At 37.3% G+C, this 27,481-nt stretch overlaps 1 protein-coding gene across 1 annotated transcript in view; it reads left to right on the top strand.

The window, feature by feature from the left end:
* Positions 1-27,025, top strand: part of TMEM232 (transmembrane protein 232) — a 174,947-nt gene extending 147,922 nt beyond the window's left edge. The window contains exons 13-14 of the mRNA XM_081090175.1: positions 23,338-23,431; positions 26,386-27,025. Of these exons, the coding sequence (XP_080946301.1) occupies positions 23,338-23,431; positions 26,386-26,592 (301 nt within the window). The 3' untranslated portion in view covers positions 26,593-27,025. The remainder of the gene's footprint in view (positions 1-23,337; positions 23,432-26,385) is intronic.
* The last annotated feature ends 456 nt before the right edge of the window (positions 27,026-27,481 follow it).

Raw genomic sequence — 27,481 nt, 5'->3', positions numbered from 1 at the left:
CTTGAGTGAACTTTGATAGTTTTTGCCTTAAGGAATTTGCCTATTACATCTAAGTTGTTGAATTTATTGGCATTAAAGTGTTTATAATTTTTTGTTATCCCTTTAATGTTTGTGGAATCTGTAATGATGTTTCCATTACTATTCTGATATTGGTAATTTGTATCTTCTGTTTCTGTTTTGTTTTATTTTTTTATTTGGTAAGTCTGACTAGAATTTTATTATATTTATTGATCTTTGGGAAAAACAAGAGTTATTTTCTATTTACTTTATAGTTTTTCCCACTTTCAATTTCACTGAGTATCATGTCTATTTTATACTTTCTTCTACATTTTAGGACTTAATTTGATTTTCTTTACCAATTTGTTAAAGTGGAAGTTTAGATCAAGGAGTTGAGACTTTTTTGTTTCCTAATATAAACATTTAATTTTATACATTTCCCTCTAAGAAGCACTGCTTAAACTGCAATTCCACAAATTTTGTTTTTATTTTCTTTAAATTTAAAATATTTACTAATTTCTCATGTGACTTTCTTTTTGACTCATAGATTATTTAGAAGCATGTAGCTTAATTACAAGTATTTGAAGATTTTCCAGGTAGTTTTCCATTACCATTTTTTAAATTTGTTTTTTTTACAGTCTTAGAATAAACCTATTGTGATTTTCATTAATTTAAATATGTTATAATTTGATTTATGGCTTAGAATACTATCTTGGTGAATACAGACAATATTCTGAGCCATAATTTGTATTCTGCTGTTAGTTGGAATGCTCTATAATGTTAATTACATCAAGTTGATTGATAGTGTTATTTCAGGTTTCAATATCCTTATTGATTTTCTGTCTATTCGTTTTATTAAATTCTGAGAGAGAATTGTTGAACTATCCAAGTATTATGGATATGTCAAATCCAAATTGTAGATGTGTCTACTTCTATTTTCAGTCCCATAGTATTTGCTTCATGTATTCTATAGCACAGTTTTTAGATCCACACACATTTAGGATTGTTTTCTTAGTGGATTACATTTTTTTTCATCATTTTGTAATGTCCTTTTTTAGCCCTAAGGTGTTTGTTTTATAACACTGGCCTTTATTTCTTGGATTATTGAATTAAAACTGAGCCTTGTTTGTTAAAAAGTGAAATAGTAAAAGACCTGAAGAGGCCACTGCGATGAATGACTCAGATAAGAGATAACCAAGGCTTAGTGAGAGACAAACAAATAGAAGAGAGGTTCAAATGAGAGGCGGAGATGAGGAAATTGAAGTGCTGTGAGGCTGTGTTACACCTAGCAGGGTAGGGGCAGACCAGGACTAAGATCCTACTGCAGCCCTAGCTGGTTTGGCTCAGTGGACAGAGCATCAGCCTGAGGACTGAAGGGTCCCTGGTTCTATTTCGGTCAAGGGCATGTACATCGGTTGTAGGCTGCAGCCCTGTTCCTGGTCGGGGCCCTCACTGGAGCCTAGGTATATGTGTCTCTCTCACATGGATGTTTTTCTTTCTGTCCTCCTCCCTTCCACTATCTTTCAAAATCAATGGAAAAATACCCTCCAATGAGGATTAACAAAAAAATAAAATATCACCACTGAGGAATCTCTAGTTCCAACCAAGCTGAAAACATGTCTGCCAAAGAATTTGCTCTGAATGAGCACCTTATTATCTAACAGTTTCAAGTATACAATAGAGATTTAAAGTCAGGTATCTTATACATGAGATTCTCAAAATAGGGAATTCACTTCTCTTTGGTAACAAATTATGAGGAACAGCTCATTGTGCTGTAGAGAAATAGACCAAAAGACATTGTGAAGTCATTTTTCACATACTGTCTAATAAAAGAAGATAATATGCAAATTGACCATCACTCCAACACACAAGATGGCTGCCCCCATGTGGACACAAGATGGCCAGCAGGGGAGGGCAGTTGTAGGCAATCAGGCCAGCAAGGGAGGGCAGTTGGGAGAGACCAGACCGGCAGGGGAGAACAGTTAGGGGCAATCAGACTGGCAGGGGAACAGTTAGGCATTGATCAGGCTGGCAGGGGAGTGGTTAGGGGCAATCAGGCAGGCAGGCAGGCAAGTGGTTGGGAGGCAGCTGTCTTGTATTGTGAGAGGGATGCCTAACTGTCTGACACACACACACACACACACACACACACCCCTGCACGAATTTTGTTCACCAGGCCTCTAGTTCTCTTTATAAGATGAAATGGTTGACAAGGTGAGCAATGATCTTCTGACATCAGCCAAGCAATTGCTATGCCACAGCAATGTGTTTCTCCAAGTCCAGTTTTTGGTGCAGTGGCTTTATATATTATAACTTTTTGGTTTTCCAGGTGCTTCACTAAAAATCTTTCTGCTAAGTACCTCACACAATGAAAAGAGTTTATGCATGCATTCAGATGCAATGTTGTACCTTAAATTTGGAATAGAATACTGCCCTTTGTCATTTTTGCAGGAGAAAGTATAAATGACAAGCTCAGTTGGCATAAAGTCATTAGTAGATTGCTCCTTTATTTGTTCTTCCAACAGTGCCTCCTAAACTAATTAATATAGAAAACAAAAACTCTAGGCTACATATTGGGAAATTATTTTGTTGAAATATCTTTTTATCTCCTGCTCTTATTCATAATACTACACAAATCTTGCAATTTTTATGGCTGTCTCTTTTAAGATACATTTTCAGAATCTGTTTAGAGAAGATTTGATGGAATCTATTTTCAGTCTCAGTAGGACAATCCTAATTTGCATCTCCTCATGGGTTGGCATGGCCTAAATTGATCTATACTGACCTGCTTCCTTTTAAATCAATTCAAGGTTTTTCTGTGTGCACACAGAACAATCTACTACCTGTACTTCAGATGCTACAAAATCAATCCCACGGAAATGTAAGCCATCTGGATAGGTTTTTCAAATAAAAGTGTACTATATTGTGCAGTTCAAAATTGAGAGGAACAATGAAGGAAAATTAAGAAGCTGGAAGAGATTAACTAATCAACTAGTCAACAATCATCAGTTGCCTGTGCTACAAAATGTACTAATTAGTGCTTTTCCTATCATTTAAAGTAATTATTATAAAATCAATTCAAATAGCATTTTGTTATATTTCTTTTAAGTATATGTAATATTTTGTGCATGATGGACAATTGTTACTCTACTGCAATTGTAACAGGTAATTTCTTAAAGTCAAGATTCTGTAGACAGCTTTACTTTAGAAGTGAGATGTTTAAAAAAAGCATTCTAAACTGAATAAGAGTCTATGGTAGTTTACTTTGCTAGAACATACTGCACTACTTAGCCAGAATCAACAAAAAATAGTAGTTGGAACTTTTCTCAGTATTTTAGATAGAGCTTGTAAACAAATTTTCCTTAAGTAAACTGTTGAACTATCTTATGTAATACAAGCCTAATATGCTAAATGTCCGATCGTCCAGTCGGCCGTTTAACCAATCAATGCATAATATGCTAATGATATGCTAATGTTGCTCAACCGCTCGCTATGACATGCACTGACCACCAGGGGGCACAGAGTCAACAGGTCAACCAGTCTCTATGATGTGCACTGACCACCGGGGGAAGACAGTTGACAGGTCGACCAGTTGCTATGATGTGCACTGAGCACCAGGGGGCAGATGCTCTGACCAGTAGGTTAGCTTGCTACTGGGGTCCGGCTGATCAAGACTGAGCGAGAAGGGCCAGACATGTCCTTAAGCCCTCCTATGGTACCTCCCTGACTGGCCAACCTCCTGTGTCCCTTCCCGGCCCTGATAGTGCACCGATGGGGTACTTTGGCCTGGCCTGCACCCTCTCGCTATCTGGGACCCCTCAGGGATGTTGGAGAGCTGGTTTCGGCCCAATGGTGGAATGATTGGTCACTATGACATGCACTGACCACAAGGGATCAGACGCTCAATGCAGGAGCTCCCCTGTGGGGTGCAGGCCTAAGCCATCAGTCGGATATCCCCCGAGGGCTCCCGGACTGCAAGAGGGAACAGGCTGGGCTGAGGGACCCCCTGCCAAGTGTGCAAATTTCATGCACAAGGCCTCTAATAAGGAGATAATGATAGTAATTTTTATCATATTTAGAAAAAGATCCAATATTTGGCAACATATCACATTATTGAGTTTTTAAAATACCAAATGTGTAATGAGTGTGGTTCATAAATACCTATAATATTGAATATAAATAATAAATGATATAAGGAAGTTAAAGAGCTGTAAGACTTCCTAGAAGGCAAAGAAAACTTCCTGCTGGAAGAAATTAGGAAATGTTAATTAACAGTAAGTTACTTAAGTTAAGCTTTAAGGGATGAAATATATTTTGAACAGATTAAAAATTAATTCTATAGGTAAGAAACAGTATAAACAAAGTCATTGAAGCAGTGGATTGTGGAAATTTATTGAAAATAGTGAGTATAATAAGATTAAGACACTGAATAAGAAAGCTGTATAAGATAAGATAAAATATGCCTGCCGTGGCCAGATAATCATGACCCTTGCAAACCAGCTCAAGACTTTGAACTTTTCTTTTTAGGCTATGAAGAACCATCAGATTATTAGGACTATTGAAACATATCATAAAATATAAGGAATCATTCATAAAAGCAACACTGAAGAGGCATATTTTTAGGGTTTATTTAACTTCATGCAAATATGCTAGAGATAAAATAAAAGGGAGTTTCTGGCTCTTAAGGAGTTTTGAGTTTAAAGGAGTTTTGAGTTTAAAGGAAGAGATAGAGGTAAAAATAAAAGGCAAATGAATTATAGTTTGAATGCTTCTCAAATAGAGACAGACAGGTGTTAAGGAGACAGAGGAGAGAATGATATAGTAGGGCAATTCTAGCTCAAAAAATAGGTAAATAATGAATTGTCAGTGGCTTAACCCAGTATTTATTTCTTGTTTTATCACAGCCAAAGTGGTGTTCCTTCTCAGTTGGCCTTGTTTTGTCATTCAAGGACCTAGGTGCTTTCATTTTGTAGTTCTACCTTGCCGTAGATCCTCCATATTATTTATATGGGTAAGGATAACCAAGAGGGAGGCATAAATGCCTAACTAATTCAGCTGAGAAAATTCATACTTATTCCATTGATGAGCAGTACTAGGACTGGAAATGCAGTTTCTCTGCGTGTCCAAGACAAATACAGTAGGATTTGGGTGAATACCTTAGAGTCTCTGACCCAAGAACACATCTGACTATGGGGTGGGGGTAGGTAGATCCAGAAATGATGGAAAGCACTGGTATTGTACTTGGTTGATTACATCTGGCATTTGTACCAAAATAGAGAACCAGAAAAGAGGCAAATTTTGGAAGGATCCATTAGATCCTTTGTAGTCCTAGAATCTGATACAACACTAAGCACATAGCAGATGCTCCATAGATAGTCATTTAATTAATGGTGAATGAAACCAAATTACTTCAGTTTTAGATATATCAATATTTTGGCATTATTAAGATGTTGAGGTAGAGATGTCCACCAAGTAGTTGCAAAGGTAGAAGCAGGATAAGGAGGTAATAGAAACCTCTTAGATAATGGTAGGAATTAAATCCAGGTGATGACAAGATAGAAAGTGACAGCAAGTGGAGAAAACTTTGGGGAAATCCCTATAATTAAAGGAGAAGAAAATTCAGAGAAGGTACAACCATAGATGGAAGAAAAGACCTAGAAGAAACTTGTGTCTAAAAATAGAGAAACACTCTTAAAAGGGGTGATCAGGCATAGTAAGTGATATCGACATGTGAAGAATAAAGAAACAATCATTTCATTTAACAATTAGGGGTCAAAAACCAGTTACATTTATTTTATTTTATAGTTTTATTTCATTTGCTTTTTTCTTTCCAAATATTTATGAATATGAATACTAACAGTAGGTATCAGGAAAGTACAAATTATCTATGATCACATCTCTTTGAGATTATTGCTGTTAAAATGGGCATATTTCCTTCCAGTTATTTTAAATGAATATGGAAATAGTCAATGGAGAATGCAACAGTTGTCAAATGCATCATTTGTCAATATAAAGTTACTTTCTTTGAACCATTTAATGATTTTTGTCTTAAATTCTATTTTGTTTGAAAATAATATTGTAAGTAACATTTTAGTGTTTGTATTTTCCTAGCAAATCATTTTTATTCCTTTTCTCTTTTAAGTTTAATTTTTATTCCAACAGTCTTTTGTAAGGTACATTTAGTTTAATTTTTTCTTTGGCTTATATGGTATTAATGGCATCTCATTTTATTATTACAATTCATATGTCTTCTGTCTTTTTCTTTTAAGTGTTATGTATAATTCCTTGCATTTCTTCTATTTAGAATTTGTTATTCTTATTTTTATTTACCCCAATGATTAGAAAGGCATATATATTGTTTTTATTTATTTATTTATTTATTTTTACTCTTTATTAGTTAAGGTATTACAAATGTGCCCTCATCCCCCCCATTAAATCCCCATCCTCCCTCCCCCCCCCCCCCCGTCATGTTCTCATCTTCCTGTTGTCCATGTCCATTGGTTTGGCTTATATGCATGCATACAAGTCCTTTGGTTGATCTCTTCCCCTTGCCCCCTCCCTCCCCTACTTTCCCTCTGGGGATTACATTTCTAAAAAAATTCTATATGACAAAAATATCTAAATAAATAATAAAACATATATTTTGCAGAATATCTTTCTTCTGATCATTTATGTACTCCATATAACGAGGAATGTAACACATTTTCAGTTCATTTTTCATATTTTAAAACTATAATATATATTTTAGATCATATTAATATTATTTAAATTTATTAAATAAATTACATTTTCTCCTTAAGAAAAATTATATTTTTATTAATGATGTAACAAATTTAACACAATTATTTAGACTGAATTTACATTTAATTTGGTTCAATTTTCATTGCTAGTCTTTGTACAAGTATTGGCTAAATGTTAATTTCCAGAACTACATAACAGTTCATTGGCCTCAAAGAGCTTACAGTCTAATGCAGCCGTGGGCAAACTACGGCCCGCGGGCCGGATCCGGCCCCTTTGAAATGAATAAAACTATTGAAAAAAAAGACCGTACCCTTTTATGTAATGATGTTCACTTTGAATTTATATTAGTTCACACAAACACTCCATCCATGCTTTTGTTCCGGCCCTCCGGTCCAGTTTAAGAACCCATTGTGGCCCTCAAGTCAAAAAGTTTGCCCACCCCTGGTCTAATGGCTTTCTCTCAATAGGATTGCTCTTTCTTGTTTTCTATTTTCGTTAGAAGCATCACCAAAGTTTGAATTATCCCCATTCTTAATCTCCTAGTGTAAGTACTTTATGGAAAGTATAGAGAAGGAATTTATTTTTAAGTATGTGAAAATCTACAGATTCTTAAGAGCAAATCATTTTTTTAAAATTTCATATTGTAGGGGAGAAAACTAAGGGTGATTTTTATTTATGTTTACTTATTATTCTCTCAGTATGTGGAGAATTTTACTTTTATCCTTGTAGTTTATTTTTTTTACTTGAGTCTCTACTTCCTTTTTGAACTGGTACAGAAAATCATTTCCATGTACTTAGGTCATTTTTCAGATCTATAAATTTTCTGTGGTGATATTTTTAATATTGTTTCTATAAAATTTTTTCTCTAGTTTAATTGGTAATTCTTAGGTTGAATCATATTTTATTTATTCCATTTTAGTTATACTTTCTTTCCTTATTTTCATGTTTTACTTTCCTCTAACTTTGGAAATCTTTTTGAATTGGTAATCCAAAACACTGGTTCATTTTAAATAATGTTTTTTTCTTATTTTTAAAACTGCTTTTATTATGTATTGATCTTTTACCACAACATTTTATGTTTTCATACCATCCTTCCTCATCTCACATTGTTCTTATCTCTAACTTTTCAGCTCCTATTTTATAGATCCTATATCCTATTGAGTGCCAAGTAGTTTTCTGACCTTTCTTTCAGTTTCATATGTCTTCTAAAATTGCAGCAAACAATTTTTAAAGTTTATTTTCTTCTGGATATATGAGATAATGTACAATTCTTCATGTCTATCAATAATTTACAGATTTGTTTGAAAGTTTTCTTCAATTTGCTGTGTACTAACGAGAGTTCTCTATACAACCGGTGATTGACAATGGACAGAATTTACACATTGTCTTTGTGTCTCACTCTACACATTTGTATGCCAGTAGAAACCCCTCCTTAGACCTACAACTGGGTAGCACATTGATGGCTGTATTGCCTAATATGGTTTCAATATCTGGCAGGCTTTTATCTAATGTGGCTATGCTGGAATGTGAGGAGGTATTTTTCTATCCATTCTGTCTGGATCTCAGATCCCCAAACAGTGTTATTGGAAAACAGTCTGTTAGAAAAATAGAGCTCTTCTTATCTTTGAGATATTTCTCTTTCCCCCAATAGAATTTCATTTGTGGTAAATAACCTCTGTAGGATGCAATATAATCTCACCCATCAGTTTCTTCTATTTAATTTTTAATTATTTTTTATGACCTGAAGAAGCTAACTATATATATAGGGGAACTAATATGGGATCATAAAAAGTAGCTCTCCAGGTGCTGCAAAAATTCAGTGCCTGCAGTTCTGGTTGGTAAAGACCTTGGGAGCAAACAGTTATAAAGCTAAGACTACCTGCTTTCAAATGAGCCTTTTTCCTATTTCTGTTAGCAGAGTATTGTTGAATACTCAATTCCACTCTGCAATCCAGTTACAATGACTCCTATATTACTAAAGATTACCACTAGTAAATACAGATTCTGGATTATGTCCCATTTTCAGCATGCTCCATTTATCATATTCCATTCAAAAATATATTATAAATAGACAAGAATGAGAGTATTATTACAGGGATATTGTAAGCCTAGTATAGTGTATTATAATAGCATGAATAATTTTTAGAATTCAGTCCTTAGCTATTATTAATAAGAAATTATTTGTAGTATACCTCACAATTATGGAGAAATGCCAACATGTCAAGAAATTATAGCTTAGAACCTCTGGAATAAAGCACTAGTGGGATATTAATATTTAAACATTCTTAGTAGTTTAGCTTCAAGCCTAAAGATTTGTACTATTATGCTCTTTAAACAGCAAGAATTGAGTCATTCAAAGGCAGAAAAGAGAGGATAAAACATGGTCTTTTGTATTTCTCCACTTTCCCACCCCCAAATCTGTATAGTTGCTATGGCAATCAATTGCTTCTCTGGTAAGATAACTTCCAATCTTTAATATGTACTGCCAACACTCTGTTTCAATAACTCCTGAAATGGTCTTGCAACTTTCAGTATTTCTTGTTCAGTCTGCACAACTGTCAGAGTAATCATTTTGAAACAGAATTCTTATCATACTGTTTTACTGCAAAAATGTTGTACTGAATGAAGGTGAAGTCTTTTTTTTTTTTTTTGCATGCCTCCTACTGGGGATTGAGCCCACAACTCAGGCATGTGACCTGACTGGGAATTGAACCATGACCACCTGGTTCATGGGTCCACACTCAACCACGGAGCCACACTGGCTTGGGTGAAGGTGAAGTCTTCATATGAAAGAGTCAGATTCAGAGCCCTGACTTCCTGTCTCTGTCACTCCCACTTTCCCCCTTCCCTCCTTTCCCTGAGAGAGGCGGGGAGGGGAGGAGGAGAGTGATACTCCCTAGGTGGGAGATTGTCTGATGTCTCTGATGTCAAGAAAAAGTCTGTATATATGATATTTGGGCGTTCCCCAAGAAAAAGCCTTCACTCTTGTGGCAGGAGGCCTCTAAGAGGGCCTCCTGTGACTCCTGCTTCTCAGTATTCATGTTCTTGTATACTTTCTTTTCTTTGAGTATGTGCTGGACTTAGTGATTCACTTCTAATGAATAAATACAGCAGAAGTGATAAGATGCCATTTCAAGATTAGGTTATAGACAGAGGTTTCTCTCTTGTAGACTCTCTCACACTCACTCACTCTGAGTGAAATCAACTGCCATGTTGCTCCAAGAAGTTTCAGTGGCAAGAAACTGATGTCGTTGACCAATAGCCAGCTAGGACTGAGGCTTGCCACTAGTCCTATAAATATGCTAGAAGGTAGATTCTCCCCCTGTTGACTTTTGAGTTGTCTGCAGTCTCTGTCAACACTTGATAGAGATATTATGAACTGCATCAGACTCTATGTAAGCAACAAATACATTTGTTTTGTTAATTGAGATTGCAGCATTTGCTTATTAATAAAATTAGGAGTAAATATCTTGAATAATATAGCTCTTGAGAGAATAAATAGGCTACCACAAATGCCTGGAAATCAGGATGGTATCAGATTCCTCAAAAGCAGGATCAGAAGCAAGAAGATGGTGCAGCCTCAATAAACTGAGGGAAAATAATATTCACTCTAAAATCACAAACATTCCTTGGTATTAATATATTTGGTTAATAATATATTGGGAAAAAGATAAACATTTCATATAAAGTTTTAACTGACTCTATTCTGTTCTTCATTTGGGTAGAGTCCAAATGACACCTGAATATTTTACTGCTTCAATTTGTTAAATCTGAGGGTAGAATAAAGATAGTTTCAAATTATTTACCTTCTACTAGTCTCCATATCTGAGGATGCTTCTTAAGAATGTCTTTCTCCAAAGGGAGGGAGAGAGTGTGAAAGAGTGAGGGAGTGATAGAGGAGTGTATGGACGTGTGTGGTGTGTGTGTGCATGAGCTAAGGACAGTTAGATCCTGCAGGTCTTCCAAGGGGCTGCCAAACCAGGCAGTGTTAGATGGCGAAATCCCGCTGCCAATGGGGACACTCTGAGGGCAACCAGTGCAGGCATAGAGACCATGCCATCTTGAAAAACAGAACTGCTTGAGACTAGGATCCTAGCCTCAGTACCACCCACTCTGGTCTCAGACAAGGACCCTACAGCCACTAGGGACAAAGACCTGTGACCACCGTTGAAGACCCATAGACACCAAGAATCCAGACATCCTGGCAGCAGATTTTTGTGAGTCACAAAGCCCCTCCCCCTCCCCCGCAGGCTCGCGGCAGTGCCATAGGAACTGCTAGACCCGCCCCTCGCACAGGACCACAGCTCTGCTACGGGAATTTGAGCCTAGGTGCATGCTTGGACACTGGGAATCTGTTCTCTGCAATGCAATCCGGCAAACAAACCCCACACCCACGCAGGGTGGCAGTGCCACCTGATTTCGATTCTGGACAAGCACACATGGAAGTCTGTTTTCTATAGCACAAGAGTGGACCTCCTGCCAACACAGTGTGACTATGCAACCCGGGTCCCCAAGCAGACCGGGGACCCTGATTCTCTACAGGAGAGGCAGCACTGAGCACCAGTGACTTGACTCTGTTTCTCATCACATGCACCTGGGATCCCTGATTCCCAGAGCATGCACACTAAGAGCCAGTGACTAATTCTTGGCACGTGCACGTGCACACAGGGACCCTGATTCTCGGCACGAGGCCAGACCAAACAACAGAGCCTATGATACTTGACTCTTGGTGTAGGCACAGGGCACGCTAACTCCTCCTGGCACGTGCTAGGGGACTCTGATTTTTGACACATGCCAGTGGGGTCTCATTTTCAGCGCAGCGCAGGCAGGGTCCTTGATTCTAGGTGTGCATATGAGGCCACACTGAGCGCTGGTGTCTGATCCTGGGTGAGTGTGGCTCCCATCAACCCACAGCAGCCACACGTCTTGGTGACAAAGCTCTTCAGTGACACTTGGGTGCTGCGAAGCTCCCACTGCGCAAGGCCAGGCCCATGCAACTCTACATTTGAACCTTCTGGCGATAGTTAGAATGGGGAGGCAACGAAACAATCCCCAGATGAAAGAAAATGAGAAATCGCCAAGAAAGTAAATAAGCTTCACAGACAAAAAAAGTTAAGGGAGTTTATCACTACCAAGCCAGCAATGCAAGAAATGCTAAAGGGACTGCCATAAAAAGAAATAGAAAGTGAGGAAGGAACAGAGGCATAAAGTACAGAAATGGCTACAAACAAGTAACTATTAATAATGACATTAAACGTAAATGGATTAAATGCTCCAATCAAAAGACATCAAGTGAGTGATGGATAAGAAAACATGACCCATATATATGCTGTCTATAGGAGACCCACCTCAGAACAAGAGACTCACACAGACTGAAAGTGAAGAGATGGAAAAATATCTATCAGGCAAATGGAAATGAAAGAAAAAGCTGGGGTAGCAATACTTATATCTGACAAAATAGATATCAAAGTGAAGACCATAACAAGAGACAAGAAAGGCTACTTCATAATTCTAAAGGGGTTATATTACCAGAGGATATAACTCTGGTAAACATTTATGCACCCAATGCAGGAGCACACAAATACATAAAAAAAACCTTCTGGAAGATATAAGGGGAGTGATTGACAACAACACAATCATAGTAGGAGATTTTAAGACCCCATTAGCATCACTGGATAAATCCTCTAGACAAAAAATTAGCAAAGGAACATCAATCCTAAACGACTCACTAGATCAGATGGATTTAATTGACATCTTTAGAACATTCCACCCCAAAACTACAGATTATACATTCTTCTCAAGCGCACATGGGACATTTTCAAAGATCGACCACATATTGATTGGGACACAGGCAAAGTCTCTCCAAATTCAAGAGGATTAAAATCATATCAAGAATATGTTTCTCCAAATGAGGGAATAAACCTAAAAAATGGAACATAGTGGGTTCAGAAAACAGTGGTGAGTATTCCCAGGATGGCAGGCCTAGTGACAACCAGTTCCAGTTGGTGTAAGAAGACACTTAAACTCATCCAGCCGACACGGCTCACTGGTTGAGTATTGACCAATGACCCAGGAGGTTGTGGTTTGATTCCTCATCAGGGAAAATGCCCAGGTTGCACAACTGATCAATGATTCTCTCTCATCATTGATGTTTCTATCTCCGTCTCCCTCTCCTTCTTCTCTGAAATCAATAAAAATATATGTACTTTAAAAAGAAGACACTTAAACTCAACACATCCAAAACTAAAGTGGGCACTTGTTCTTCATGCAAATTCAAAAGCTCTCTGATATATGTACTCACTTAAGACATATGCACCCTTATTCACACTAACACTACTCATCCTTCCAGGTTGTTCAGAGGTGTTCATGTAGCCCTGCCTCCGCCTGGAGCACAATATATTTTCTCTTACTTTGTGAAACCATCTCCATTAGTTTCTATAAACTGCCAATAAAGGAACTTAGCATCCTTTTACTATGTCTTTTGGCATCTTTCAGTCACAGCACAATTCTGTTCTGATAACCACACAGATTTTTGTCTAAAATGAAACTTATGAAAAAACCTCAGACTCTAAGGACTAAATTTATTTAGGGGATTGTGGATAAACAGCAATGCTATGGCGGCAGAGAACTATCCTCAGCCTAACATTGCAAAATTTTATGTCTGAAATGTAGGAATAATTGTTTCAGTGGAACATCCCATTGGAAGTTTTGACTCAGTGAAATGAAAAGAAATTAAAATTCAAAAGGCCTTGACTTTGTGTTCCTTAGTTGCCTCTGTAAGGTCTAGTCAATGTGAAAGTGACACCTGAAACTTTATAATAGGTACTGTATATGGAAGCTACCAGATCAATAGTCTGGCTGGCAAAGAAAAGCAAGACTGAAACTGTAGCAGACGATGTCTGGGAAAGAGCCCCTGGGACAAGATCCCTGGGAATAGTAGAAGTCAAGTACCCTGCAGTTTCCCTTGAGTGGCAGTTCTTCATGCCAAGAAGAAACAGGATCACTACTCAGGCTATAGATGTTGGAGGGGTGAGAGCAGAACAATTTTTAACTCTCACTGAAAGGACTAAATCTATAGAATGTTTTATAATGCAAGAACTACAAAACAAAGGCAAATTTTAAATAGGTACAAGATATTATTAACGTGAGAACAAGCAATGGTAATAGTAATAGTCAAGTTGAAAACAAGCTATTACTTTATTAACCCACCCTTAAAAATATCCAAGATTTATTTGTTTGTTTTTATTTAAATTCTTTTTTTTAAAATATATTTTTTACTGATTAAGATATTACATCTGTGTCCTTATCCCCACGTTATCCCCTACCCCCCCCCCCCCACTCATGCTCTCACCCCCCCCCCGCCCCGCTCCCCCCATTGTCCATGTCCATTGGTTAGGCCTATATGCTTGCATATAAGTCCTTTGGTTGATTTCTCCCCCTTACCCCTACGCTCCCCTACCTTCCCTCCAGGGCCCTACAGTCCAATCAATGCCTCTCTGTCTCTGGATCAGTCCTTGTTCATCAGTTTATGATGTTCATTATATTCCACAAATGAGTGAGATCATGTGGTATTTATCCCTTAAAGAATATCCTTCAGCATTTCATATAATCCTGGTTTGGTGGTGATGAACTCCTTTAGCTTTTCCTTATCTGTGAAGCTCTTTATCTGACCTTTAATTCTGAATGATAGCTTTACTGGATAAAGTAATCTTGGTTGTAGGTTCTTAGCATTCATCACTTTGAATATTTCTTGCCACTCCCTTCTGGCCTGCATGGTTTCTGTTGAGAAATCAGCTGACAGTTGTATGAGTACTCCCTTGTAAGTAACTGACTTTTTTTCTCTTGCTGCTTTTAAGATTCTCTCTTTGTATTTTGCTCTTGGAATTTTAATTATGATGTGTCTTGGTGTGGTCCTCTTTGGATTCCTTTTGTTTGGGGTTCTCTGTGCTTCCTGGACTTGTAAGTCTATTTCTTTCACCAGATAGGGGAAATTTTCTGTCATTATTTCTTCAAATAGGTTTTCAATATCTTGCTCTCTCTCTTCTTCTGGCACCCCTATAATTCGGATGTTGGTACGTTTGAAGTTGTCCCAGAGGCTCCTTACACTATCTTAATATTTTTGGATTCTTTTTTCGTTTTGCTTTTCCGGTTGGGTGTTTTTTGCTTCTTTGTTTTTCAGATCTTTGACTTGATTCTTGGGATCCTCTCATCTGCTGTTGGATCTCTGTATATTATTCTTTATTTCAGTCAGCATATGTTTAATTTCTGACTGGTCCTTTTCCATCTTTTTTGGCATTCTCATTAAGATCCTTGAAGGTCTCACTAAGTTCCTTGGAGGTTCGTAGAAGATTCTTGAGTAACCTTATAACTGTGGTTCTGAACTCTATGTCCTCCATTAGGTTGCTTTCCTCCATTTCTTTCATTTGTGATATGTTTGTCTTCGCATTTTTGGCAGACTGCGAGAAGCCACTGTCTGTTCTGGAGACACCCTTATGTGTGTGGGTCCACCCAGCAGGGGCTACAGCAATATCAACAGATTTCTCCTCTTTGTTTGGAAGTTTTGGAGCTCTCTGATTCGCTGCAGTTAGGCTGCAAAAGCACAGGTGCCTCCTTTGTGCATGAGCACAGCTTGGGAGGGGATGTAGTGGGGCGGTGTCTCAGAGAGTTCCCAGGGCGGGGCAAACAGCAATGATGTCATCAGCGGCCCCGCGACTCCGACTCAGTGATTCGCCGCACAGCCCTGCCAGCAGCTCTGAGAGAAAGTCATCTTCGCTTTCCGACCCACTGCAAGACAGTCCAGTTTCTCCCCTTAGGAGCCGGGGACTCCAGCGTCTCGCCGTAAATGAGTTCAGTGTGTTCGAGAGCTTGTCCCCTTCCAATTGAAAAAACCCACGCACCCAGGTGCAGCAGCCTTGCGCGTGCCCCCGTACCTCTGTTCTCGGTGCCTCTCCCCTCCTACTTGGTCTCAATGCGCTTTTTTCTTTCCTTCTAGTTGTAGAACTTCCACTCAATCAGCTTTCCCGTGGTTCTGGATGATAGCTGTTTTGTCTTATAGTTGTGGTTTTAATGTTGTTGTGGGGGGCAGCACATACAGGTTTGTACCTTATGCCGCCATCTTGGTTCCTCTAGAATCTATTTAAATTCTTTATTGTTTAAAGTGTTACATGAGTTTCCTTTTCCCCCTACTGACCTCTTCCCAGCCACCCCCACCTCCCAGGACATGCCCTCACCCTGCTACTGTCTGTGTCCATTGGTTATGCTCATATGCATGCATACAAGTCCTTTTGTTGATATATTACCCCCTCACTCCCCGCCTTCCCACATAGGTTGGACAGTCTGTTCGATGCTTCTATGTCTCTGGTTCTATTTTTGTTCATCAGTTTATGTTGTTCATTATATTCCACAGATGAGTGAGATCATGTGATATTTGTCTTTGACTGGCTTATTTTGCTTAGCATAATGAGCATTATGTTGTTAGTTTTTTAACTTTGGAAAACTTTGTTGTAAATATCCATACTTTAAATCTTGTCTCTTACATAAATCTATAATCTTGAGGTTCTCTGATTTAGGCAAGGAAATTATGGTGAAAGAAAACAAGAATAGTGTTTAAAGAAAATACATACAATTTGCTATTTGAATGAATCAGCTTTATAAAATAGAAAATCAACATTATTTGAGATGAAAAATCAGTCATTTATGTGTCCAGAAATCATTTATTTTTAATCCTTCTTCTTTAAAGATGTATAAAAGATTAAATATTAGCAGGTGGGGTTTTGATTATGAAAGTTATGATTAAACTAGTGGCCTGGTACATGAAATTCATGCATATTAAAAGGGGATTAATTAGAGAAAATATTTTAATATTGCTATTTGCCCTTTCTCTATAATAGAGGTGTCAGAGATGAAAGAAAATTAGTAAAATGTATATGAAAATCTTCATCCTGTCAGAGTCTGGGGCACGCTGCGGGATCCAGAGTCAAGGCCCCGCCCACCCGCAGCACCTCAAAATTGTGCAAGAGCTAGACCAAGCTGGCCCCACCCCCATTGGGCAAGATCCAGACCCGGCCAGCCCCACCCTTGTCAAGCCCCGCCGGGCAGAGGGTGCAGCCTCAGGTCCCCTGTCAAACCCGCCAGGCAGGGGGCACGGCCTGAGGTCCCCCAGCCCGGGCCAGGGGGCATGCCTTGAGGTCCCCTGTCAGGCCCCACTGGTGGGAAACGTGGCCTGAGATCACCCGTCAAGCCCTTCTGGGTGGGAGGCGTGCCTTGAGGTGGCCTATCAAGCCCCACTGGTGGGAAATGTGGCCTGAGATCCCCCGTCAAGCCCTTCTGGGTGGGAGGCGCGCCTTGAGGTCCCCTATCAAGCCCCACTGGGCAGGGGTCATGGTCTGAGATCCCCTGTCAAGCCCTGCTGGGCAAGGGGGCCGCAGACTCAGGGCCCCCATTAAGCCCTGCTGGGAGGGGGGTGCAGCCTCAGGTCTCCTGGCCCAGCACTTGGGCAGGGGCTACACCTTGAGGTCCCCCTTCAAGCCCTGCCAGGCAGGGGGTGTGGCTTCAGGTCCCCTGGCCCAATGCCAGGGTGGGGAGTGTGGTCTGAGGTCCCCCGGCCCGGTGCCATGGCAGGGGGTGCAGCCTGGGGTCTGCCATCAAGCCCTGCCAAGCTTGGGGCATAGCCTGAGGTCCCCTATCAAGTCCTGCTGGGCAGGGGGCATGGCCTGAGGTCCCCCAGCCTGGTGCTGGGGTAGGGGGCATGGCCTGAGGTCTCCTGGCCAGGGTGGGGGGTGCAGCCTCAGGTCCCCTGTCCCAGCCCAGAGCCATGCAGCCTCAGGTCCCTGCTGATTTCTTGTTAAGGTTCATCATGGGAACTCGGTCTTCACTGTGGGTACAGCCATTTTGTGTTACGGAAACCCCACCTCTGCTGTGGGTGAAGGCATCCTGTGTTACAGAAACTCCGCCTCCACTGTGGGTGCCACCATCTTTGTGATGGTGTGATGGTCAATTTGCATATTCCCTCTTTATTAGATAGGATGTGTCTCTAAGGATTGGACAACTTTCCGTTTCCAGAAAGATCCATGGTTCCTAAGAGTACTGAATTAAAATTGAATTAGGGAAAATGGTACTGAAATATAATTGGATGGTAAACTTAAGATCTAATTTTGTTTCTGACTTAATTTAAGTTGTTATCAGCTTAAAATAGACTGTTATATCAATAAGATCTTTTATATAAGCCCCATAGTAACCACAAAGAAAAACTTAAAATACACAAAAGATAATGAGAAGTGAGTTAAACCCATCAATAATTACTTTAAATGTTAATGGACTAAGTTCTCCAATCAAAAACTATGGAGTGGCTGAATGCATTAAAAACCATGACTCAATTCTATGCTGCCTACAAGAGACTCATTTCAGTTCTAAGAACACAAAGAAACTCAAAGTAAAGGGATGGAAAAGATGTTCCATGCAAGTAGAAACAGAGAGCAAGAATAGCACCATACTGTTCTAACCGGTTCGGCTCAGTGGATAGAGTGTCGGCTTGCGGACTGAAAGGTCCCAGGTTCGATTCTGGTCAAGGGCATGTACCTTGGTTGCGGGCAGTAGGGGGTGTGCAGGAGGCAGTTGATCAATGTTTCGCTCTCATCGATGTTTCTAACTCTCTATCCCTCTCCCTTCCTCTCTGTACAAAATCAATAAAATATATTACAAAAAAAAAAAAGAATAGCGCCATACTTACCTTGGACAAAATAGACTTCAACTCAAAAACTATTATATAATGACAAAGGATTCAATTAATCAAGAGGTAATAACAATTACCTATAATAATAAAAGCATAATATGCTAACTAGACTGGACATCCTTCCAGATGACCTTCCAGACGAAGCTGGTGCTGAGAGGGAAGCCCAGGTCATGGGTGCAAGAGGGAAGCTGGTGCCAGCAGCCGGGGAAAGGAAGGCCTACTATTGCACAAATTTTGTGCATCGGGCCTCTAGTAAATAGATATGCACCAAACTTTGGAGCACCAAATTATATTAAGCAAATATTAACAGATCTGAAGGGAGAAACAGACAATATTACAAAAATAGTAGAGGACACCAATACTCCACTTTTAACGATGGATAGATTATCTAGACAGAAAAATAAAAAGGAAACATTGAACTTGAATATACTTTAGACCTAACTGACCTAATATATTTAACATTCTACCCGAAAGTAGCAGAACATATATTGTTCTTAAGTGAACATGGAACATTCTCCAGGATAGATCATACTAGTATTTTAGGTCACGAACCAAGTGTAAGCAAATTTAAAATTACTGGAATCATACCAAGTATCTTTTCCAACCAAACTGTTATAAAACTATAAATTATTAACAGGAGAAAAACTGGAAAATCATAAATATGTAGATATTAAACAATATTCTTCTGAACAATCAATGAGTCAAAAAATCAAAGAGAATATCAAAAATATCTTGAAATAAATGAAAATGGAAACATAACATACCAAACTTATAGGATGCAGCAAAGACAGTTCTAAGAGGGACATTTAGAGTAACAAATGCCTATATTAAGAAAAAAAGAAAGATCTCAAATAAACAAACATTATACCTCAAGGTACTATAAAGAGTAAACCATATAAGCCTAAAATTAGCAGAAGGAAGGAAACAACAAAGTTAGGAGCAGAAATAAATGAAACAGACTAGAAAACAATTAAAGAAATCCATAAAACTAAAAGAAAGTAACCAAATTTGACAAACCTTTAGCTAGACTTTCCAAGATAAAAAGAGAGAAGACTAAAATAAAATAAAATAAAATAAAATAAAATAAAATAAAATAAAAGATATTACAACCGATACCACAAAAAGACAAAAGATCATGAGACCACTGTGAATAATTATATGCCAACAGATTAAATAAAGTAGGAGAAATGAATAAATTTCTAGAACCATCATACAATCTACTATGACTGAATCATAAAATAATAGAAAATCTGAACAGACCAATAACAAGTAAGACCGAATCAGTCATCAAAAACCTCCCAACTAAGACAATCCCAGGATCAAATAACTTGATTAAGTCTATCAGACATTTAAATAATTAATGCCAGTCCTTCTGAAACTGTTTCAAAAAATCAAACAGGAGAGAATACTAGTATTCTCCTGATACCAAAGCCAGACAAATATTTTGAAATTTAGCAACTTTTATTTTAAAAATAATCCCATCTGAGGTGTTATTCTTAAATGACTGGATGACCCCACAATAGAGGCATCCAACTCAGAATAATTTAAAGAAGAACTTGAATTGTCTCTGTTTTGCTATGGCTTCCTCTAAATTCTTTTGATGGTGATAAATCTCCAAAATTTACAGGGAATTCATACAACTTAACTAAAGGAAGGTAAATAATCTAATAAAAAAAAATGGGCAAAGGACCTAAATAGATTAGTTTTGAAAGAGGACATACAGAAGGCCAAGAGACATATGAAAACATGCTCAACTAATCACTAATCATCTGAGAGATGCAAATCAAAACAACCATGAAGTACCATCTCACACCTGTCAGAATGGCTATCATCAACAAACGACAAGTGCTGGCAAGGATGTAGAGAAAATTCCCACTGCTGGTGGGAATGCAGACTGGTGCAGCCACTGTGGAAAACAGTATGGAATTTCCTCAGAAATTTTAAAATGGAGCTATTTGATCCAGTAATTCCACTTCTAGGAATTTATCCCAATAAATCAGTAACACCAATCAGAAAGGATATATGTACCCCAATGTTCATAACAGCACAATCTGCAATAGCTAAGATTTGGAAACAGCCTAAGTGCCCATCAGCAGATGAGTGGATTAAAAAACATTGGTACATCTACACAATAGAATACTATGCTGCTGTAAAAAAGAAGGAACTCTTACCATTTGCAACAGCATGGGTGGACCTGGAGAGCATTATGCTAAGCAAAATAAGCCAGTCAGAGAAAGATAAATATCACATGATCTCACTCATTTGGGGAATATAATGAACAACATAAACTAATGAACAAAAATAGATCCAGAGACCTGGAAGCATTGAATAGACCGTCCAACCTCAGAGGGAAGGCGGGGGTGAGGGGGTGTAAGAGACCAACTAAAGGACTTGTATGCATGCATATAAGCATAACCCATGGACATAAACAGTAGGGGGACGAGGGCATGTGCTGGGGGTTGGGAATAGCTGGGGAGAGGTCAATGGGGGAAAAAGGAGACTTATGTAATACTTTAAACAATAAAGAATTAAAAAAAAGAATAATGCACCTGACATTTGTTCAGTATTTGCTCCATCAAAAGTGTTTTATATCTTATTTCTTTTTAATATTTATAAAATAAAAATAAAGCCAATATAATTTTTATATTAAAGAAAAACAGGAATAGAGGGATTAAATAATACAAGGTGGCAGAACCATATGATTAACCATTTTACTATATTTTTCTGTTTATATCATTGAATGTTTGTCTCTATTATGCCTCAGGTTGTCTTGTATTATCGTTATCTATGCATCTTTCTTTTCAAGTACAAACTATTAAACTGAAATAACTAGAAATCACAGATGCACAAGCATACCCACCTAACCTTTCCATTTTAAAGGCTTTCTAATATATTATTATACATCTCTTTAACTTAAATTTAAACCTTTATAATTCAAGAAGGAATTTGAGACAAGTTACTTGAATATTTTTAACCTTTAAATAATTATACTATTCTATCTTATTCCCTTTTCACAGTATTTAGCACATTTCTTTGAATATCAGAAGTGCTCAAATTTTGTTAAATATAGTTAGTCTGTGTCAACCCCCAGATGTCCCCAAATTCCCCAGCATTCTAAAATTATATTTTCTTCTAGTATTTTAATAGGAAGATTAGAGTTCCTATTCAGCATGCAGTGGAAAGCTCACTGCTCTTCTGCCCCACAATATTTCTGAATCTTATGGGTTGGGAGAGGGCTCCATATATTTTCTCTGGTCACCAGCCACTTGAGTTGAAGTCCTGCTATTAGTTCCACTCTGTGACTTGTCTCCTGAGATTGCCATTCCCCTGCTATACTGGACATTGCTCTACTGACATAGTATGTTTTGTGGTAGACTCTTACCAATGTCAAAACTTTCATTTATACATTCCATAATTCACTAAACTTGAAAACATTTATTGAGTGTTTGCACTATATTGGAAACTGATAAGACAATGATAAGTAAACCATCTGCACAATCATGTAGCTCATATTCTAACCAGGAAATCTAAAACTCACACAGGTACACAGATAAATTTAAAATTACAATTGAGATAAGTAAGAAGGAAAGGCCCATGGTGGATTGAGAGCTATGGTAGTGGATTTGAACTGAGAGCTGAAGGATAAATAGACATTAACCAGCCCTGTGCAGAGATAAGAGGGGGCGAAGAGGGTAAGACATGGTGGATGCAGGGATTCAAAAGAAGAGGTCTAAGTCCAGGTAAGAATGATGGTTTAAATCAGAGAAATGATGGTGAAGATGAAGATAAAGGAAATATTTGAGAAGCATTTAGTACAGTATAAAGAAGGACAACCTGGTGATATGAGGGAACCCTACGGTATCAAAAATATAGAGCTCCCTATATAGAGCAACTTGAAAAAAGTGCATGTAGACATACATTATAGTCATAAAAATTTATCAGACTGGTTTGAACTTGGAAATTTTTCACCAGTTATGTCACTGATTAGGTTTTTACCTAATAGCTTTATTTTTTAAACCCACTTTTTCTCCTACAAAGCCATATTCTCTATCACCATTTTGTTGCTTTACCTATTTCTGGACTCACAATAATTACTTCAAAATATCTAAAATAATAAAATTATTATGTGAACAGTTTGACAATAAATCTCCAATAGCTTAGTCCCCACTTTGCACTGCCAACACTTTCATTGAGCTGTTGCTAAGCTGTCTGCCACAGTTCCACTCTTAGCATTACGAAGAGATAGGAGCAATACTGAAGTCACATCACTGTTTTTTGTTGAGGTTTGTGTGTGTGTGTTTGTGTGTGTTTGTGTGTGTGTGTTTGTGTGTGTGTGTTTGTGTGTGTGTTTGTGTGTGTGTTTGTGTTTGTGTGTGTGTGTGTTTGTGTGTGTGTGTGTGTGTGTGTGTGTGTGTGTGTGTGTAGTATGCCTTAGTTCAAATTCTTAGGCTTAGACTTCCACCAGAATACCCAAGGTCATGGGGCTATGTATGGTGAGGCACACTTTCTTATCCCCATTGATCATAGTCGACTTCAACCATCCTTTAGCCTTTCATATCCTTGCATCTCATTTTCTACTGACAAGCTATAGTACGTACATCTCCTAGGAGAAGACTGCCTTTTTATTATTGTCTAGTGCTTATTCTATATGTCATACCCTATCCTCAAAAATGTCAGTTTTAATAACCCCAAATGGCTTACCAAAACTAAAAGCTAATAATATAGTAGACTGTACAGAATTAAGTACTTGATGTTAACAATGTAGAATCAAAATGCTTAATAACGAATTATGACTTTCAAAGTTATATATTCCCGGGAGAAGGACTATCTATACCTAATGTTGGATCTGTTCTTATGCTCTTTTGAAGGGAACATCCTTCTGTAATAGATGTCCCCCTGTTTTCAAATCCAGATTTCTTCACCAAGAGAGATGAAGAATTGACAAGAATCATTGACCATTATGTAAGATTGACTTTCTTAAACTACTTGCAAAAGCTTTGTTTTTTAAAGGTATTTTTAATTAGAATGTGTAGTTCTGAGACTTTAATATTAACATGTGGAACTTAAAGTAGAGCCATGATTGGGCATTGCTAAACTTAATTATATCTCACTGTATAATTACTGGACTCACAATAATTACTTCAAAATATCTAAAATAATGAAATTATTATGTGAACAGTTTGACAATAAATCTCCAATAGCTTAGTCCCCACTTTGCACTGCCAACACTTTCATTGAGCTGTTGCTAAGCTGTCTGCCACAGTTCCACTCTTAGTATTACGAAGAGATAGGAGCAATACTGAAGTCACATCACATATCAGAGCCTTCACTGGGCTACAGAAAATTGGCCTCTGTCATTTTAAAATACTAGCCTTATCATGTTTCCTGAATTAGTAGATTTTTTAAACAAGAATCTGATATTGAACACTGAACACTATTTTTTTCTACAGTATAGTTTTAAAAATGGAACAAAAATCTTTTGACTCAATTTTCAGTGACCATTCTTTGCCCTTGAAATATTAGAAAGACTTTAATCACTTTGTTCATAGTTTGAATTAAACTGTGGCAATACAAGGCTATTCACTTAAGACACTTTAATCCATTGAGCTTATTTAGTTGATCATTTCTTGCTAAATCATTTTATGATTGCGTTTTTGTTTTAGGAGTCATTTATACCATTTACTGAATAGACTATCTTTACCATATTGTATGCTCTTGCCTCCCTTGCCAAATATTAATTGACCATAAAGGCATGGGTTTATTTCTAGGCTCACTATTCTGTTCAATTCATATATATGTCTGTTCTTATGCCAGTATCATGATGTTTTGATTACTATGGTTTATATAGTATAGTTTCATACCAGGTAGCATGAATCCTCCAACTTTGTTTTTTTTCCCTCAGAATTGCTGTGGCTATTCAGGATCTTTTGTGGTTCTATATAAATTTTGGGGACATTTGTTCTACTTCTGTGAAATATGCCATTGGTATTTTGATAAGAATTGTGCTGAATCTATGAATGCTTTTGGTAGTAGGGACATTTTAATGATGTTAATTCTTACTTGTGGATGCTTTCACTTATTTGTATCTTTTTAAATTTCTTTTTTCAGTGTTTTATAATTTTCCAAGTGCAGGTCTTTTACATCCTTAGTTAAATTTATTCCTAAGTATTTTTTGATACAGTAGTAAATAGGATCATTTTCTTAGTTTCTCTTTCTGATAGTTCATTTTTGTGTATAAAAATAAAACCAATTTATGGATATTTATTTTGTATCCTACAGCTTTACTGAGTTTATCAGTTCTAATTGTTTTTTGATGGAATCTTTAGGGTTCTCTCCCATGATTAATTTTTTACATTTTATTTAATTAGTGATCTTTTAAGAAATGATAAGAGATTATTTCATTTACTGATCCCACTGAGTTATAATTTATCATATAACTAATATTTAAACTACTCTAGCAATAGCTACAAGCACTAGGACTTGGAAACAGAATGATGCCCTGGTAACACAAAATGAAAGCTGTAGTATTATATTTTTATTCAATAATGAAAGTTTTGCTAAACCAGTATATCACATGTACAGGGTAGTATAAAAAATTCCTAATGGTTCATAAATATGGCATCTATATTTTACCAGTCACTCACCTGAATTATGTAGAATAGATTATAAGAGACAGCAAATTGTCCCAGTGCAGATACACACATATATTATGTAGTTTTAATAACACAACAAACATCTTTTTACTCAGTTTCCAGTTGCTAATCTTTATTGTTGAAAGAATAGAAATACTTTAGTCACTCTGTGATTAAACTCATCTGCCTGGGGCTAGTTGAAGAGATAGAGGACATTATTTTGAATGATAGAGAGGAGGCTAGGAAAAGAAGGCTAAGAAATGGACCCTAAAAAGTATCATTTTTTCCTCTTTTCAAAGGCATAGGCATTATATAAGCAATCACCCACCACGAATCTGTTTGGAATGTAGCCACAGAAGGGTAAAGGAATCCTTTCTGAAAATAAGTTGAATGTTTGATAGAATCCAAATTGTTTGATATGTGGGTAGCCTAATCAAATAGTAGTACAAACTACAAAGTATTAACCTGGGAAGGTTTATGGAAGTTTCTTGAATATCACATTTAACAAAGTCTTCATGTATATGCCATTTCCTCTCAGGAAGCTATAGCAGTACTGCTTTGTACGTTACATTTTACACTTTACAAAACGTCCTTACATTAGCTACTTTAACTTTCACAACAACCAGTAAAATAATTACCAGTAAGAATGGTGGTTTACATTTCAGTTATTTTACCAAGGTTTTAAAGTTAGTCAATGACTGGTGTACACACAAAACCAAATCTTTGGACTTCAAATCTTTCTTTTTAACTCTCCCTCATTGCTCATTTTCTGGTTTATAATCCCTAACCTGAATGGAAGTGGGGATGGGGAGGTAGTATCTGTAGGATTGACAAGAAAGAAAAACACAGCTACATAGTAGCCATAGATCAGCATTTATCATCTGATTAATTTCATTTTTTGACCTCACATGTAATAGTATCACAATTTCTGCCTTTCACTTTAATTTGGTTTTTGTTTTTCTTTGGCTTGATTTTTTACTTTATGATTCCATAATTTCATGTAAATACCAATATTGATGAAGAAAGGAAATTCCTTTGGTATATAGAAATATAAACCCTATTATCTTTTCTTATTCTTAAAGATGTTGAGGGAATTCTTCTTTGTGTGTGTGGGACTTGTACACTTCCTGATAGATAGCTTATATATTTTTTCCAGTATGGTAGAGTATAAATTCCTGAAGAATATCTGTGAGAAAACCTAAGAGGATAATTGAATATATAAATTTGCATTTTGAGAAGTTAATTTTTTAATCATATGTAAATGACACCTTTTCTCTGTAACAGTGGGAGAAAGAGCTACAGATCCGACAGAAAGAAGATGCAATATGTGAGGCCAAAGAACGTAAAGAAAAAGAGTTAGAGGAAAAAAAACACTTCAAAGAAATTATGAAGAAAAGAGAAGAGAAATTACACAAGCAAACCAAACCTTACGAGCTTCCTCCTAGGACTGAAGCAATTTCATTAGAAGGGAAAATGACCTCCCCAAATTGAGATCCATGTGCCAGAAATTCATTGCATAAAAGAGACCAAGATAGCTACATGTTAGGAAAACGTTCTTGTAATTAACTGGAAACCATCTCTTAGAAAGGAATTGTTATCCTGGTACATGCTTTGTAATAGTCACATCTTAGTTCTCAATTAACAGTTAGTTTTTAATCACATTTGAGTGAAGTGATTTTACCAATTAAACATTTTCAAGAATACAGCTAGACTTTTCCCAATTGACTCTTATCTTGTGATCATATAGCATACTTAACAATGATTCTTGGAATATTGATATTCATTGGACAGTTTGATGAAAATAAATTGCAAATTTTTAATGAGTCACATATAAGAATTATTTCTTGAAAAAAGAATGAGCATTAACTAATTGATACTCCTATAGTAATTATTGCTCAAATAAAAGAAGTAAGAGACCTGCTTGGATTTGTATTTCATAGTCAATTTGTGCCAAATCAAACCATATGTCAGACACTGCAATCTGATAAATAACTGTTTATAAGCAAATCTGAATGGCCCAATGATCTCAGAATGAGTTGAACCTTAACATATACCACAGCAGACTCTTGAGACAGTGGTTTTACTTTGTCAGATGTATTTATAAGAATGGATTTGGATGGTCCTGGAACATACAGTTGCACTTACTGATTATCCAATCAGGAGTCATCTTTACAATGTCAGTTCACTTCATCTGATGTTCTCAGCCTATGGGTAAGAGTAATGAGATGGGGTTCCTGTGATGCCTTATACTCTTTTTCTGAAAAATGTAGATAAAAACCAACTTTAATTTTGCATAGGTGGCTTGATGATACTTAAGAGACAGGTGCTTTATCAGAGATATCAAACTCAAATGACTACCAGGTCAGGAAGGTAATATAAA

Source organism: Myotis nattereri (genome assembly GCF_964212035.1).
Source record: "Myotis nattereri genome assembly, chromosome: 4".
In the NCBI taxonomy this organism is placed as follows: Eukaryota; Metazoa; Chordata; class Mammalia; order Chiroptera; family Vespertilionidae; genus Myotis; species Myotis nattereri.
Note: the sequence above shows the minus strand (reverse complement) of the source record. Positions and strands in the feature narration are given on the sequence as shown.